The 17,484-nt window shown below is 36.0% G+C and overlaps 2 protein-coding genes across 2 annotated transcripts; one reads left to right on the forward strand and one right to left on the reverse strand.

The window, feature by feature from the left end:
- Positions 1–74: 74 nt before the first annotated feature.
- On the reverse strand, positions 75–3,642 carry LOC120767884 (fl(2)d-associated complex component). The gene is made up of 3 exons (XM_040094212.1): positions 2,392–3,642; positions 886–2,330; positions 75–821 (listed from the first exon to the last, which is right to left on the reverse strand). The coding sequence occupies exons 1-3, from the start codon at positions 3,570–3,572 to the stop codon at positions 166–168; spliced, it is 3,282 nt and encodes a 1,093-aa protein (XP_039950146.1). The 5' UTR covers positions 3,573–3,642; the 3' UTR covers positions 75–165.
- Positions 3,643–6,799: 3,157 nt separating this feature from the next.
- LOC120778935 (fibroblast growth factor receptor 3) lies at positions 6,800–17,484 on the forward strand. The gene is made up of 5 exons (XM_040110986.1): positions 6,800–6,884; positions 15,120–15,239; positions 16,124–16,239; positions 16,300–16,507; positions 16,603–17,484. The coding sequence occupies exons 2-5, from the start codon at positions 15,149–15,151 to the stop codon at positions 17,211–17,213; spliced, it is 1,026 nt and encodes a 341-aa protein (XP_039966920.1). The 5' UTR covers positions 6,800–6,884; positions 15,120–15,148; the 3' UTR covers positions 17,214–17,484.

Consider the following 17,484-nt stretch of genomic DNA (forward strand, 5'->3'; position numbering starts at 1 on the left):
AGTTCTGGAGAATTATTTCATTATAGTTTTAATTTGATTTACATTTTGTTATTCATACATATGTACTATACCAATTAATTTTCGTAAACAGCTTTATTTTATGCTGAAAAACAGAGTACACATATGTATGTATGTATATATAATTATTGACAAATTTTAGTTTTTTTATTTTACTTCTAATGTACGTTGAAATGCTGCAAGAGCCAGTGATTTTATTTTAGCATTTATGGGTGGCGGCTTGGATAAATCACAATCGCGTGCTGGTAAATTGCATATCTGCCTTCGTAATTTTAAATCTTGTCGAGCGCTCAAAGCTCGACTATGAGTGCCGCATGCATTTGAGATTAACATTTGTCGTTCCAGGCGCTGTTTACGTTCACCAACTTGCAGGCAAGCGAGTGGTTGTAAACTGTCAAAATTGAATGAAACATCGTCATCAATTTCATCTACTGGCTTGTCGTTTACAGGTTCTATTTTAACATCAACATTTTCTTTTGTATCCATGACATGTTCCAAAGTATTGTTCTTATTTTCAATATTCTCTTTTTTAACTGACACTGTATTTTTTTCTAGTGTGACCTTTTGGCTTATTTCTTTCAATTCTTCGTCTAATTTTTGTCTCGATTCAGATAACAGTTTCTTGGCGTAATCTTCACCTGCCATACACAATGATATTCCCATATCAAGAATAATACGGTGCGGTTGCCACTTTTGCTTTGCTGTTGTTGGTTGTTCATTAGCTCCGGGAACAGCATTTTCTGCTTGAAGTTTTGTCTCAGCAATTAGTGAGGCCCAGTCAACGCCAAGAGCATCTCCTACGCCTGAAAGTAATTTTTTTTTCGAATACAAAAATAAAAAAAATGTTTAAGAGAACATATTACACACCTTTGTTACGCGAATCTTCCTCCAACTCTCCATCTGAAATTTCCTCGAAATCTAGCATTTCGTCATCTTCATGTTTCTCATCTACAATTCCTGCATCATCGTTACTGCGTGTCAAATCTTCCTGTTCGGAAATACCATCAACTTTCACTGTGGAATCCTCATCTGTTTCAGTTCTAGACTTTTTATCCCCTTTATTAAGGATATCATCATCACTATCACTAATTTCACTTAATTCACCGGCTGTTCTATCATCACCCACTGCAGGATTTCCGAGCATTAAGAAATTATCAACCTTTTTAGGTGTGGCTCCTAAATCCAAGTTTTTGTTACTATCAGCATCGTGTAAAATCTCTCCAGCTTCCGGCTTGTCATCATTGATAAACGGTTCATGTTGCTGACGTATCAAGTTGCTGGCCTGTCCTAGTATACTTGGATTGGTCGTAGCATTTGCAGCGCTTTGTGCAGCAGCTTTGGCAGCTGCTACTGCTGTGCTTGCAGCTGCTACAGCGCTCGCCTGTGCAGCTTTAGCAGCGGCTATAGCAGCATGTTGCTTTTTGATTATGTTTGGATTTGTGTACGTCATTTTACTTTTATTGGGAAACCGAGGATTTCCACCAAGAAAACCTGTTGCAGGGGGTTGCACGGGTAATGTCATTAATGGTGGTGGATGAGTTCGGAGCCCTTGCCCATTACGATCTCCATGCTCTGGGCCTCCTGCCCCACCCCCTCTTCGAAAATTTCTGCCACCACGCTCGCTTCGATGGTGGTGCATGGATGGTGGAATATTACCACCACTATTAACAGATGCAACACGTTGCATCGCATCTTCTTCTTCCCGCCAATCATTTTGCCATCGTCGATCTGCACCCTCTGTACGAGGTGGTGGAATTGGCTTTTCTCTTTGAGGTGGCATGTCATGATGATCATTTGCACCCCATGTATCCCGTTGTCCTGAGCTTATACCAAAATTGGATCCATCACGTACGAGTGGAGGTTCTATTTTATTTATATTAGTTCCTGTACTCTTTTGCACTTCAACAGCATCCCAATCTGGTTCCGATGGAGCCCGCTGTTCGCGTGGTGGTATTTTTGATGGCCCTGTATTAGGTGCCCCACCGATTAAGGTAGTATTTCTTTTGGGTCCACCTATAAAACCTCCGCGTCCAGTTATTGGTGGTGTGTCATTCCATTCTTGTTCCCTACTTATGTCCCAATCGCCTTTCCATTCCTCACGAACACGCTCTCGATTACGAATCAGGCGTTCTCTTTCATCAGGATAAATAAGTTCACTGTCCATATCTCTGAAATCGCGTGGATCTCGGGTATCACGTTGTTCTCGCACATCGCGTATGTCATGTAACTCCCGTTCTCGGATTTCGCGAGTCCAAGGGGCCTCGCGTTCTCGTCCGTGATGTCCATCTTCAATATATGCACGATTATAAGCCCTTTAGAAATTAAGTTTTATCATAAATACATAATATAGTAAAGAACTTATCAGATACAAACCTTTCTCGATTTTCATCTGGATACACATCATGAGGATCTCTCAATCGTGCAGAGTAATGTTCACCGACTGGACTCAAATCACGACGTCGGGTAGGCATATATTCACGGTCACGTCGAATATCTTCACGGTTAATTAAGTTACGTCTATCAGCTTCTATGTATTCACGTTCTCGTTCATAAACATCTAAATCATGTTTTGACATATGTCGTGTTCTTTCAATAGCTTCTAAAGAACGCTCTCGACTATTGTAACCTCGAGATGCTGCTATAGCCAATTCTCTTTCTGCTGGTCGTGGCAATAATCGCTCTCCACGTTCACTGCCAATTCCACCATATTTTTTTTCCTCTTCCTCGCGCCTAAGCTTTTCTCTAGCCAAACGTTCTCGTTCTCGTTGTCGCTCTTGACAACGTGCCAATGCTTCAGCTCGTTCTTTATCTCGTGCCGCCTCACGTTCAGCTCGGTCCCGTTCACGATCGCGTCTTTCACGTTCCCTTACCAATTCTTCATGTCGTATTTTATGTTCATGCCGTCGTTCCACAGTTGGAGAAGGCGTACGCTCCCTTGTCCGAGTTTGAATAATGATCTTCTCGCGTGACATCATTGTGTGATGCATACGAGGTGGACTTTTCTGACGTTTGACATCTTGGTGAATGCGTATTTTTGTAATTTTTGTAGGTGATCGAGAACCTGTGCGGTGGTGTTCGCGCTCTCTTTCCCTTTCCCTAGCGATCGCAACGCGATGTTTCTCACGTTCACGTCTTTCCTTACTTGCTGCACGTTGATGTTTACGTTCAGCAAGTTTTTTCAACTTTGCTTGAGTAGTAGGAGAAAGTGACCTATGACCAATGTGGCCACTCAAAGCTGCAGCTGCAGCAGCAGCTCTTTTCTTCAATTTGGCTTCTTTTAATTTACGTTTAAGATGAATGCGCTTCGCTTCAAGTTTTTTCTGACAATGCTCACGTTTCTCTCGCTTCCTTCGTTCCTCGGTAGATGAGCTACTGGAACGCCGAGATGCGCCTCCAGTTGCCTGACGAGCCTTTTTCCTACGATGTCGTTCACTATCTGAACTTGAGTACGAGCTTCCGGATGAATCAGAATCAGAGCTACTGGAGCTGTCAGAACTAGATTGTTGTCTAGACTTCTTATAACGCCGAAGCGCTTCTTTAGAACGTTTATCCATTTTTCTAAAAAAATAATTCAATTAATTCGTTTTGTATTTATGCACAACTTAATAAATTTTCACTGCAACGAAATTTGTTGCCAGATTTTAGAGATCTTTTAGTGCTGCCATCGCGTCAGCTTTAATGGTATAAAAACGATGTTGCCATGTGTTACGTTCTTTTCAAAATTTGTTTTATAGCGGGATTCTGTAACCGGTCTCTAGTCTCTATTTGAGACATTTTTAGGCAAAGTCTCAATTTGAGACTAGTTACTATTCACTAAACAGTCTCTAGCGTTAGTCTCAAAATATTGAGACCTGGTAGCTAGCAGGTCACAAAACTAAAAAGAACTCTTGTCTGCCATTTTGAATATACTGAATAGAGATCATCATAGATATTAATCGATTGTCGTTTCTTTAGATTTTGTAAGCAACTCAAACACGAAAAGGTTAAAAATAAATCAATTTTACATAAATCTCGTAAATATTATGAAACAAAGTCAACATATATTTTTATTTTCATTGATAATTATGTTTTTTGACTATGTTATAGAAAATTTAATATTTGTTATCGACATATTTATTTTCATTCAAGTGTAAAAACATCTCTGAATAATGAAATGTAATAGATTTTGTGACTGTCACTTACAGAATAGCAATATCATCTCAAGTCTCAAAAATTGTCTCTAACTTAAAATCTCAAATTTAGAGACTTGAGACTGTCTCAAGTTACAGAATCGCACGGTTAGTATTTATATCGTGATATAGGTAGACAATTATATAAATATATATCAAATGGTTATTTACTATATACCTTTTTTTCAACTGAAAAACAGGCTCAAAACTTTCGAAATGTGTAAAAAAAAGTCACTCAAAAGATGAGCTCTTAATATTGATATTAAGAGGTGCCTCTTTCAAATTTTCTGTTTTCCATATAAATTACATTGAAAAAAAAATCATTTTTTTTGTGGTGGTTATTGTGTGGAGGTTATTATATGTGCACGCGATGACTGCCAGTAGGGATGGTAAACTCGATTCCGATTCTACTCAAAAATCGAGTTTTCTCGTAAAATGATCGTTTTTTCAGTACCGATCTTCAGTAGTCGATTAAGAATCGATTTTTGACATTCGAAAAATCGATTTTAATGGAGAAGTTTTCCTAAAAATTATGTGGTAGCGCTGGATTATTACGAAGCATAGACTGACGGACGGACAGACACACCGGATTTCAACACGCCTCGTCATTCTGATAATTTTTATACTCTTGCAACCAGTTGCTACAGAGTATTATAGTTTTGTTCACCTAACGGTTGTACGTATCACCTAAAACTAAGCGAGATAGATATAGGGTTATTATATATATATACTATATATATAAATGATCAGGATGACGAGAAAAGTTAAAATCCGGTTAACTGTCTGTCTGTCCGTTCGTCTAAGCTGCAAGCTGTAACTTGATGAAACTTGGTATGTGGGTTCCTTAGTACAAATAAAATTTCGAGTTCGTAGATGGGCATAATCGGACCACTGCCACGCCCACAAATCGGCATTAACTGAAAACATATAAAGTGCCATAACTAAGCACTAAATTAAGATAGAAAGCTGTAATTTGATACAGGGGATCGAGGTAGCAAGGCGCACCTGTGGACAAATTTGTTTGAAAAAGTGGGCGTGGCTCTGCCCTCTAAAAGGTTTAATGTACATACATACATATATCCTAAACTACTTATGCTACAACAAACAAATTGGCTACGGACAGTGTGAGAATGGATGAAATCGAAGGATAATCCCGCTCACTCCTCATATAACGGTACTGTTAAAAACTACTAAAAGCGCGAGAAAGCATTATTTAAATACGCCAGAGACATTAAACTTTACCACCGAGATGGTATGAGAGACCTTTATGGGGACTGGTGTGAAAATTGGACATTGGCGTAGCCCTCATTTTGGTGAAATCCCATATCTCGGGACCCGACCATCAGATTTCCACAAAATTTAGTACGTGGCATTCTTCCTACATTCTTATGTCACATTGTAAAAAATGGACGAAATCGAACAACAACTACGTCTACTTAATTCCACTTGATTCGTTCAGCTTACAGTACACAAAACAAGAAACAATTAATATAACGGGATAAAACTTTGCACGAATAATGTCTTAGTGTGTGCCACCTTATAACCAAACATTGTTTAAATCCAATAAAAACTGTTCAAGCCCATAGGTACCGAATATTTAAATGGGTCGAATCAGACCAATACTTCCCTTAGCCCCCATATACTTTAAATGTATAAAGATTTTCGAACTTCCGGGTGACTTTGTACTTGTATATCGGCCAATAAGAGAGCGTGTTGTATTTATAACAGTGTATCTTCATGTCTAAAATAGATAAATTTGAGTGAAAACTTGGCTTATATAACTAATATCACTAACATTCGGCTGACTTTGCTCTATGTAAATGATTTGTTTTACACCGTAAAGTATTTCCCTGGCTTTGATTATTGCAAGTTGCAAGAGTATCAAATGTTCGGTAGCACTCGAACTTAGCCCTTCCTTATTTGTTAAATGTATAACCTTATATTTAATTTGATTATTTTTGGGTGAAACAAACAACAGTTAGGGAACAAAGCTTTTATATTATGTAGCAACATGCATACATGTATAAAAAAGCCATAATTGGATTAACATGAATCGAGTTTGGTTCAAGTGACCCCAATTGGTAATGTGATATTTAGTTTTTCGTAAAAGTTTGAACTCATCCACAATGCAAAAATTCCATTATCACTGCAGAATTTACTTATCGGAGTTTGCGAGTTATAGCACCTTTAGAAATTTACCCATTTGTTAATCTCAACCATTAGGCGAACTAAACTATTCTAACGTACTCTGTGCAACATATTGTGAGAGTATTAAAATAGAGAACGCTTTTATTTTCCGTTCACAGTACGCAAACGACCGCGGAAGAAGAAGTTCGTTAAAGTCGGTTTGTTCGGGACTGATAATTGGATAACGAAAAGCAACTTCATTATTAATAGACCGGAAAATCGCAAAAAACATATTTAATTAACACATTCATAAAAATTTAAAATGATATGGTGATGTGGTATTTGACGAAAAATTTAATAAAATATGTGCATATTTAAAATAATTGTGCCATAACGAACGAAAGAAATGCGCAAATTTTGTAAATAATAAGGAAATATAAATGAAAAAAACACACTTACATATGCATTATAATGCTTTAATTAAAAAATAATGAAACCTTTAAAAATTATTTATTACAAAGTCGGTAGAGTGCATTGAACATATTTTCATCAAAATTTGCTTATAACAGGGTAAGCAATTTCCTCATATACTATTTTAAATATAATATGTAAGTATTATTAATTACTTATTCTTGGGTGAAATAGTTTCCTTTAAATGTTCATCAGCCATCTGCGTATCGGATTTTGTAAAATTGGATAAGCTCAGTACTGTTTTCTAATACATATGTATGTAACTAAAATTTATGTTTATCAAATGTGTAGACTTAGAAAAAAAATTAATTATTATGTATACATGTTTACGTATATTTTACATTGCAGTGGTTTTTTACAAAACATGTAGTTTAATACATGAACTTTCTTAAATGATTATGTATTAATTTGGATGTATTTTTCTACTTTTTTTAGTTTGAATGAAAAATACAGAATAAACCAATGTGCATATTTGTTCTTACGACAGCATTGTAGGAGTAATCTTTTTTCAGACTTCAAATAAGTTTGGTTAAATTTGTTATTTAGCAATTGTCGTGGCTACAGTTCAATTTCATTATTTAGATAAGAGCCATTGCTACCGCTGCAATGTCTGCATTAGCCACTGTAACACGTTCATTGTGTTGTTATTGTTTCATTGGCTACCGCTTCGCTAGATAATAAACTGATAAGCCACCAAATATCGCTTATAGTCGTTGTACATAGTAACTTAACTTTGGCAGTCATGGGGTTGAATTTGTTACATATATGTACATATGTATGTATGACGTCCACTATTGAATATGCGCGACCTGGTGTTTATAAAAATTTGGAGAAACTTCAACAAATAGCTGTTTAAGAGCTTAAACCGATATCTTGAGGCCCGTATTGACAATTCATGTAAATCTTTCCATGTTTAACATACTTTATATATATTGGGATAAAAAAGTACCCGGAAATTGTAATTACAATTATGCCAACGATTTTTCAGTATGCGAAACACTTTTCATAAGCGAATTTTGTTTCATCTTCTCGATCGACTGCACACGGGTTCGACGGAGCGGCAATTTCAGTTTGGGAAACAAGAAAATATCACACGGAGCCAAATCTGGTAAAAATGGTGGTTGATTGATGGTATTCATTGCGTTTTTAACTTTAAATTCCGTCACATCGTACTCTTTTTGAAAAAGATTCAGCTTTATAGGGACGAGTCAAGCAAGAACGTGTTTTATACCCAAATATCCACCAAAATCATTCGAACGAACTCGCGAGAGATATTGACCTTTCTTACCATCTCTCTAACACCAGCCGGATGATTTTCAAGCATCATATCCTTCACGTTTTCAATATTTTCATCAGTTGAAGAGGTCGAAGGTCGTCCATAACGAGGCAAGTCTGCAACGATCTCTCGACCGTCTTTGAAGGCTTTGTACCACTTGTAGGTTTGTGTTTTTGCATCGCCATAAGCCTTTTCCAATAACGGACGCTTTAACAACATTAACAAAGGTATCCAATTTGTTAAACACACATTCAAATATTATTTAAACGGAAATACAGTACCTATCAATTTTACACTGTCCTGTCGCAGACCATCACACTAAGAACCCCTTTGCGTAGGGTACCAAAGTTGCTACATCAATGGAAATATTTCTTTCAAATGTCAATCGAATGTTGTCGCAGCTGTTGCAGATGTTATACCCATTGTGTAGGCCATTATTGACATTCTACTGTATGTTCTGATTACGACTTTATTTGCTGTTATATCAGAATCTCAACACTTGTTTGCGTGTAGAACAACAACTAGAAAGATACATACATATGCACCTATATCCATGTACTACCTCCAAACTCCCTGCCTTGTAAATGAACCCCAGCCACATTGCATAGTTCCCGAGCTACATAATAAGGCAAACGATAAGTTTTTCCACAATTCAGCTATACATTTATATTTTGCAAACTGTTATCTGCAATAGTTGTTCTTATTGAATTCATGTTATAGGCAACTTCATAAATATCAGCTTATTATTTATTTTGTTTAATTGTAGGATAACCATCTTACCTGAGTGTGCGTAGGGCGGTGTTTATACAAATATAGACATGTATGTACATAAGTATGTGTGGTAGCTATAAAGAGCTTTCTGCATCGAAACTGTTCGCGCTAAACGTTCTATGCCACTGTTTGGGTTCGTGGGCTTCATTTTTTTTTTTAACTTTTCTGATTTATCGGCGCATTAACTGTGTAGCAATTGTGAGATAAAGTGCTTTTCTACGTACTTCAGTAAATAGAAATTGATATCGCCCAGAAGGGTTTGAATTGGGCAGAAACTTAATTTCAACTTGTTAATAATAAAGTTTTAATCTTTTATTAATGCAGTGGCATTTGTTTGTGATTTAAAAGTGAATAGTTAATGATACCAGAAAGATTTATTTTATTCTGCTTAACCGGCTTTTATAGTGGCAAGTTTAGAGAAACTTATTTAACTTAGTTTAAACCAAGCTCGGTGTACATTCGCCATGTGATTTTAATTTGCAAATTAAGCTGAAATTCTATAATTATAGTGGCGGCCCTCAAAATTGTTCTTTATACCATAACCTAACCATAAAATCTTAAGTTCAGAGAATTTTTGAATGTGGTAGAGAGAAAAACACTCTAAAAGTATTAGGAATTACATTTTTAAGGATGGTATACAATTTCGGGTAAACTAAAAGATAATCTTATTGAAATATTTATTTAAAAAATTACCGTTCATTACAATTATATAAGGCTGTGTCGATACAGAAAAATTGTTTGTATATACAATGTCAAAATCTATCGACCCAACCTTATACAATGTGACAGAATTACCTGGGAATTGTAAATAAAACGCGGAATATTTAATTATTCATCAATTAACGATTTTTCTAGTCCTCTAAACACTTTTCATAAACACTTTTAGGGATGGCCTTCAGCTCATTCAGTGAATTGTGTTTTATCTCCTCGATCGACTGAAAACGGATTCCACGGAGCGGCTATTCCATTTTGGGCAACAAGAAAAAATCACACGGAGCCAAATCTAGGGAATACGGTGGTTGATCGATGGTATTCATTGCGATTTTGGCTTTAAATTTGTACTCTTTTTGAAAAAAAATCAGCTTTATAGGGACGAGTCTAGCAAGAACTTGTTTAATACCCAAAATATCCACCAAAATCATTCGAACGGACTCGCGAGAGATGTTGAGCTGTCTTGCCATCTCTCTAACACCAGTCTGACGATTTTCAAGTACCATATTCTTTACTTTTTTAATATTTTCATCCGTTGAAGAGATCGAATATCGTCCAGAACGAGGCAAGTCTTCAACGATCTCTCGTGAAGGCTTGTGTTTTTGACAAAACTAAATCACCGTAATCATTTTCCAACAGTCGCAATGATTCTGCATACGAAATTTGGTCAGAATACAAAATTTGAGACAAATATTTGTGCGATATTTTTATACATTGTAAAAATCGCAACGCACCATTGAGGTTTACTGACTTAAGCAGTTGCTGTAAACAAACTGGTTGACAGATCGCGCTCATATTTGGTACATTAATTAAGCACAGTCTCAGTCACAGTTTCTCACGAAGTTTGTAACACCCAGAAGGAAGCGTAGGAGACCCTATAAAGTATATATGTATATAAATGATCAATATGTTGAGCTGAGTCGATTTAGCCATGTCCGTCTGTCTGTCTGTCCGTCTGTCGGTATATATACGAACTAGTTCTTCAGTTTTTAAGATATCGTTTTGAAATTTTGCAAACGTCATTTTCTTATTTTCTCTTCTGCTGCACATTTGTCGGAACTACCGATATCGGACCACTATAACATATAGCTGCCCACCAACTGAACGATCGGAATCAAGTTATTGTATGGACAACTTTCACATTTGACAATGTATCCTCACAAAAGTTGGTCAGATCGGTTAACTATAGCATATAGTTGCCATACAAACTGAATGATCGGGATCAAATGCTTGCATGGGAAACTTCCTCATTTGACGATATATCTCCACGAAATTTGGTATGATTTATTGTTCATAAAAATAACGTAATATCGGAAGAAATTGTTCAGATCGGCTCACTATAGGATATAGCTGCCGTACAAACCGAACGATCGGAATCAAGGGCTTGTATGGAAAACTTTCGCCTTTGACGTGGTATCTTCACGAAATTTGACATGGATTACTGCTTAAGGTAATAATATAATCTCCGAAAAAAATTGTTCAGATCGGATTACTATAGCATATAGTTTCCATATAAACTGAACACAAGAAATGCACCTGTGAAGGGTATATTAGTTAACGAAGTTAACGTTTTTTCTTGTTTTGATATATAGTTTACTCGATGAATTTAATTACAATTTCCGCGTGCTTTTTTGTCACAATGTATAATTGAATCACGATCTGAGCCTTACAGAGTTTGAATTTTCTTCTCTTATGCCAATTTTTACCTGTTCTCGAAGCAGTCACAGCAAATCCTATTTTAAAAAATGTATTTTAATTCAATTGTTTGTTTTTATTTTTTCAGCAACAAACATAAATCGCTGAGTAAATAAACAAAGTGTCTAGTATAAAATAAATATGTGCATCATTTGATTTAATGAAACAATTTGTTAAGCGTTTTGCTGGAAAAATATTTATCCCAGGCTACATGCATACGCACCAGCATTGGTATGCAATAGAATGAAAAACAATATTTAAATAAGCAAATCGAGTTCTTAACGATTTGTAGTTTGTGTGATAATTATACAAGAACGGATAGCTTTCGCGCATACTTTAATACCATTGTTACTTATTGCAATGAGTATAATAGTTTTCTTTACCTAACAAGTAAGTAAGTCCAAAAACTAAATGAGGTATTATGCAGGCTGAGGAGCTCGTATCATCTTTTATTTAACATCGTCTTCATCAATTAAAGTTATTGATATTCCAAATTTTTGGAAAAATGTCTATCTTGATGACTTCTATGGTACTTATATTCTAAATGTTCTTTGAAAAAGGTATATACATACATACATACATACATGTCGTTCATACAAACTGATTGACCAAATTCAAGTCCTTCTATGAAAACTTTTTTATTCAACAATGCTACAATCTCTGAATAAATTGTTCAGATCGGAATACTATTGCGATCAAAATCAAGGTGAAGATATTCTTTCCTAATTAAGTAATCTCAATGCGACTTAGATGTTGTTTTTATCAAACGTCATGACCAGAAAGAACTAGCAAAACGATATATTATATATATTTTGGCAAAAGAAATCCACCTGAGAAGGGTATTATAGTTTCGGTGCAGCCGGTACGAAGTTAACGTTTTTTCTTGTCGTCTTTCCAGAAAGTATTTTATTGAGGTCTCAGAAAAGGTAAAATGGCAAACAAAAACCAGATACATTTCACCATCAATTACTTTGATTGATAAAACTGTACTTTCTTATTTTTCAAATGGGATGGGTTTGACGGTTTTCCCTTTTTGGATTAAGCGATAAAAAATGGTTGTGCATATGGACATTACCTTAAGCTCAATGCATACGTAGTATCATGATGTATTTCAATCCTCATATCTGGGTAATGTGTGAATTATCTTAATGAGCATGGGAGAAAACTCTCTTGCGCATACTCTGAAATTGACGAAATGGGACACGACTATACCCTATTCGTCATAAACCCAAATTTACAGTTTTTCACCTTCTCCTAGACCCGCATATTTATTATTATTTATTCCTTTTCTTTGGTTGGTGGTAAATATAGTGATTTTTGCAAGTAAGTCGATTTTAATATAGATATCTTTAATATAGTGGAAGTTATAGTAGTGAAGGTACCCACCCTGTTATATAATATTAGGTTGTCAAAAAAGTCTTGCGGTATTTTCGCTAGTTGGCGCTGAAAGCGCGTAGTTCTAGTTTTATTCGTCGCATCGGGTCATGCTATACCTTTTTGGAAAGCTCATTTCACGCGGTAACACCTGTTTGATTGCAGTACTACTACGACTACTACGATAAATGCAAAAATGCATCTCAAGCCGCCAATAAAATTTGTGCAGTTTATGGACCCGATACAGTTTCCATTTCCACCGCACAACGATGGTTTCAACGTTTTCGTTCTGGTGTAGAGGTGGTCGAAGATGCGCCACGCTCCGGAAGGCCTGTCGTCGAAAACTGCGATAAAATCGCTGAATTGGTCGAAAGAGACCGGCATAGTAGCAGCCGTAGCATCGGTCAAGAGCTGGGCATGAGTCATCAAAAATTCCTTTCAATTTCAATAAAAAAAATTCAATAAAAATACCGCAAGACTTTTTTGACAACCCATTATAATGGAATGCGATACCAAGAAGGAAGGTTATCAGTTGGTAATTTTGACTACAATTTTACGAGACAGTTTTTTATAAAAGACCTTTGGAGACCTGGAAATGTTTCAGTTGCCTTTAATTTTTTCAAATTACGAAATCATATAATGTTGCTGGGACCGTACTAAGCATTTGCTTATTTTTACGTATATATTTTAATTTGTTTTGTAATTCGAACAATTTTCACATTGAAGTAAACATTTTAAATATGTTCGCAAATGTACCATACATATATGTAAGTATATATTTAGAATAAAATATAAATATAACTAAACAAACAGACAATGAATCGCTGCGAGACTGATTGCTGGATTTATGCGCGAAATATTTACGATTCTCAACTCGCATAACTAATAACGGGTTTTTCAATAGGGACGCTACAAAAGTGGACATATTTTTCCCCGTTTTTTTGACATTTATCTTCAGTAATGTTTGCCATTTCATCATGGAAAGATATATGATCCAACAACGAGTCGACATTATTAAAACTTACTACCGAAATTTGGAGTCAGTGGCCTCAACTTTAAGAGCGCTATGTCCAATTTATGGTCGTCTTAATCGTCCTGACATTCATAGTATAAAATGTTCCAGTGCCAATGAAACTAAGAAGTGCCCATAGCTTCGAGAATATCAATCAATGAGGAAGACCCAAATCAGTTTCTTACACGTTCAAACGTTGGGCATCTCTGTGACGTCGTTGTGGTGAATTTTGCGAAAAGATCTTGGCCTACATCCTTACAAGATCAAATTGACGCAAGAACTGACGCCGTTTGACCACCAGAATCGCCGTATGTTCGTGAACTGGGCTGAGCAACAACTTGAAAATGATCGGGATTTGCATCGAAAAATCATTTTTAGCGATAAGGCTCATTTCTGGCTGAATGGCTTCGTCAATAAGCTGCGTTATGCGTTATTAGTTAGGCAGCAATCCACACGTATTCCATAAGTCACCATTGCATCTCAAAAAAATTACGGTTTGGTGCGGTTTACGCGCCGGCGGCTTTATTGGGCCGTACTCCTTCAGCGAAGATCAAGACCGGCACATTACTGTGAATGGGCTACCGCTCAATGATAACCGATTACTTTTGACCCGAATTGGATGATATGGACTTCGAGAATATGTGGTTCCAACAAGACGGCGCCACAAGCCACAGAGCGAATGTCACAATCGATTTATTGGAAACCAAGTTTGTTGAACGTGTTATCTCACGAAATGGCCCAGTCAATTGGCCGCCTCGGTCGTTCGATTTGACGCCGTTAGTTTTCTGTGGGGCTACGTCAAGTCTACGGTCTATGCGAATAAGCCAGCGACAATTGATGAATCTTTTACGAATATTGAACCTGAAATTGTAGCAGTATCTGCCGATTTATGCTTGAAAACAGTCGAAAATTGGGTTCAGCGTCTGGACTTCTGCAAGCGTGCCCGTGGTGGTCATGCAAAAGAAATCGAGTTCCATATACATATAATAGCATCAAATGTACTTTCAAAGGAATAAAGCATTTCATTGATATACCAAACCGTGTTTGTTTTATTTTCTAGTGTTCTTATTAAAAACCCCGTTATGTTCTCATATGTTTACAATTTGTTGTCGGTTATAGATGGAAATTTGGGCTCTTGAAAACAATTTTCATACTTAGAGTCATGCAGATAAGCCTTTAAACATATACATTTGTAATAACTAAATTAATTAAGAAAATATTGAGATATTTGTACTCTCGCACAAGAATAAATGGAAAGTGGCTACCAGGCATTTCTCGCAGGGTATTCACAGTATATAGTCTTGTGATAATGTTGTGGAGGCGTGATTTCTGTATGACTACTTACTTACGTATGACTTATAGTTTTGGCGTTTCAGCTCATGTAATTAATTGTAAATTTGCATTCAAGCTATTCACTTTAGAAACAAGGTTTTCAATTTTGATTCTAACTGCGTGTGAAATTTCCAATACAGAAGGAAATCTCTTTACATTTTAGCTATTTGTAATGTTCAGAAGAGTTACGCAATGGGTCCTACTGTAAAACTGAGGTATCTCTACGCAATATTTATGCCAATGGTAATGACGGAAGTTTTTGGACTATATTTGGACTACACAGGTACGTGACTAAGGCTTTTTAACACATGCAAATAGTAAAGAGATAATATTAAAAATATTTACCAAAACTATCTATATATTTTGTGTACGGATTTGAGTAGTAAAAAACAGGGCCATATACAGTAGGCACTTTTTAAATTATTTTTAAACGTACTTAAATTAACATAAATGAACGGAAATGATATTGCAAAAGAGAGCAAATTCGAAAGCGTAGCCACGCCAGAGAATGATTGTGAGTGAACGTTTTCCTACTGGAGTTAATTTTTAGTTGTGGACATCTCTTTAGATAAATTTATTAATTTAAGTGTAGATATAGAAATGAACATTACACAGTACAACAGCTAATCTGGGGGGTGAGAAATTCCAAGTCAGGGTGATGGTACTAGGTCAGTATAGTAAAACCCTCAAAGGGTTTGGCGTTCGTATGGGTCAGTTTTTTTATGACCTTTTAAATGTTATAGTGAACGAAAATTGGTTACCAAATATAGTGTGTAAAAGCTGCTACAACCGTCTAATGGGTTGGAAAAATAGATAATAGTGGTTCGCGAGTTATGTTAAACTACGTTTTTGCCAAAATGTTACAACTAAGCGAAAAAACATCAAGATAAGGAAGAAATTTAAAAGGTCATTAAAAAAACTGACACATACGAACGCCAAACTCTTTGAGGGTTTTACTATACTGACCTAGTACCATCACCCTGACTTGGAATTTCTCACCCCCAGACAATAATCCCAAAAATGTTCCACAGTGTTATCAATATACAATATACGATGCGAGGTTGTATTGTGAAAGCAATGCTATAACAGCAATATGTTATTTTTTAATGTCCTTTCACTAAAATCCTTGCAACGATGTTGTAACACAATTTATTAAAATTTTTAAAGAATCTACTGAATTCATACATCAGCGCGCTGGTTATGACATTCGATTACACTGTGGTGTTGAAGGATTGATGGATGAAGAACAGCTCGCAGATAAAAAGATCTATTGGTTTTTTAAGGTAGGAGCTATCAAAACTATCTATTATATTTATCTACCTTTAAAATTATTTTTACAATAGTGTCGAGAAAAAACGTTCATCGGCGAAAGCTGCCATAAGTGGATGCAGTTACCTTGTGAAGAAAACTTTTGCCAATCAGACTTGTTGCTCCACAATGTCACTGAGGAGTATTCTGGCTTATATAAATGTACCGTTGTGCCACTGAAGTATAAATCTGGACACGCGCTTGATATTCAATTCGTTCGTACTTATCAACTTGATGTGAAAAGTAAGTGAACAAAAATTAGTAGAAACCGACAAAAGACTATCGTAAGCAATTTATAGAGATTTAAAAATTAATTCAAAGTATAATCTTCTTTTCAGATACTAGTGCGGCTATACCCAAATTCGTAGATCCATACCCTTTAAATAAGACGGCTGTTATCAATGACCAAGTGGTGTTTCAGTGTCGGGTGCAAAGTGAAGAGCATCCCACCATAAAGTGGTTTCGCCGCACACCAGCTTCTCTTCCCAATGATTTGGAAAATATGGCTATCAATAGTAATAATCTTAATGCGCACATTGTCCATTACAACGGACATATCTATGAGCTGTTGCATACGGCTGGTGAAAAATACATAGGAGAAGATATGTTTCTAAGCAAATTGATATTAAATGGAGTGAGTCTGAGGGATGCGGGTTACTATGCATGTGCCGCTATTACTTTTCATGGTTATAAAATTAGAGAAGCATTCTTAGAAGTTCATCGTCAAGGATATGTAGAAGACTACAGCGCTAACGGGGAAGCATACACCGATCCGAGTGAATTCTGGTTACTATTTTTAATGCCTGTGGGGTTAGCAATGCCCCCGCTGATATTTTGGCTAAGCTATTTGATTTATAAACGGTACACCACGCATACGGAGATTCAAAGAAACTCGCAAACTTATTCCGAAGACTTCATAGAAGACGATAACTGTGTGCTGAGAGCGTAGTAGTGCGAATAAAGTGTTAAAACTCATAGTTTATATGTTGTATTCAATGAAAAGTAATTAAAAATAAGACAAATACGCTTATTAATTTAATTGAAGTATACATACATACATATATATAAATCAATATGAATATCAACTAAATTAGGTATTCAAGCTCATTCCTGATATAGATTGTAATTATTGTAAATAATTCGCGAAATAATTAAGAACATTGCCATACTATATACATTTATTATATATATGTACATATGTATATAAATTCATGATTGTA

This window comes from Bactrocera tryoni, chromosome 1, assembly GCF_016617805.1.
Source record: "Bactrocera tryoni isolate S06 chromosome 1, CSIRO_BtryS06_freeze2, whole genome shotgun sequence".
Taxonomy (NCBI): domain Eukaryota; kingdom Metazoa; phylum Arthropoda; class Insecta; order Diptera; family Tephritidae; genus Bactrocera; species Bactrocera tryoni.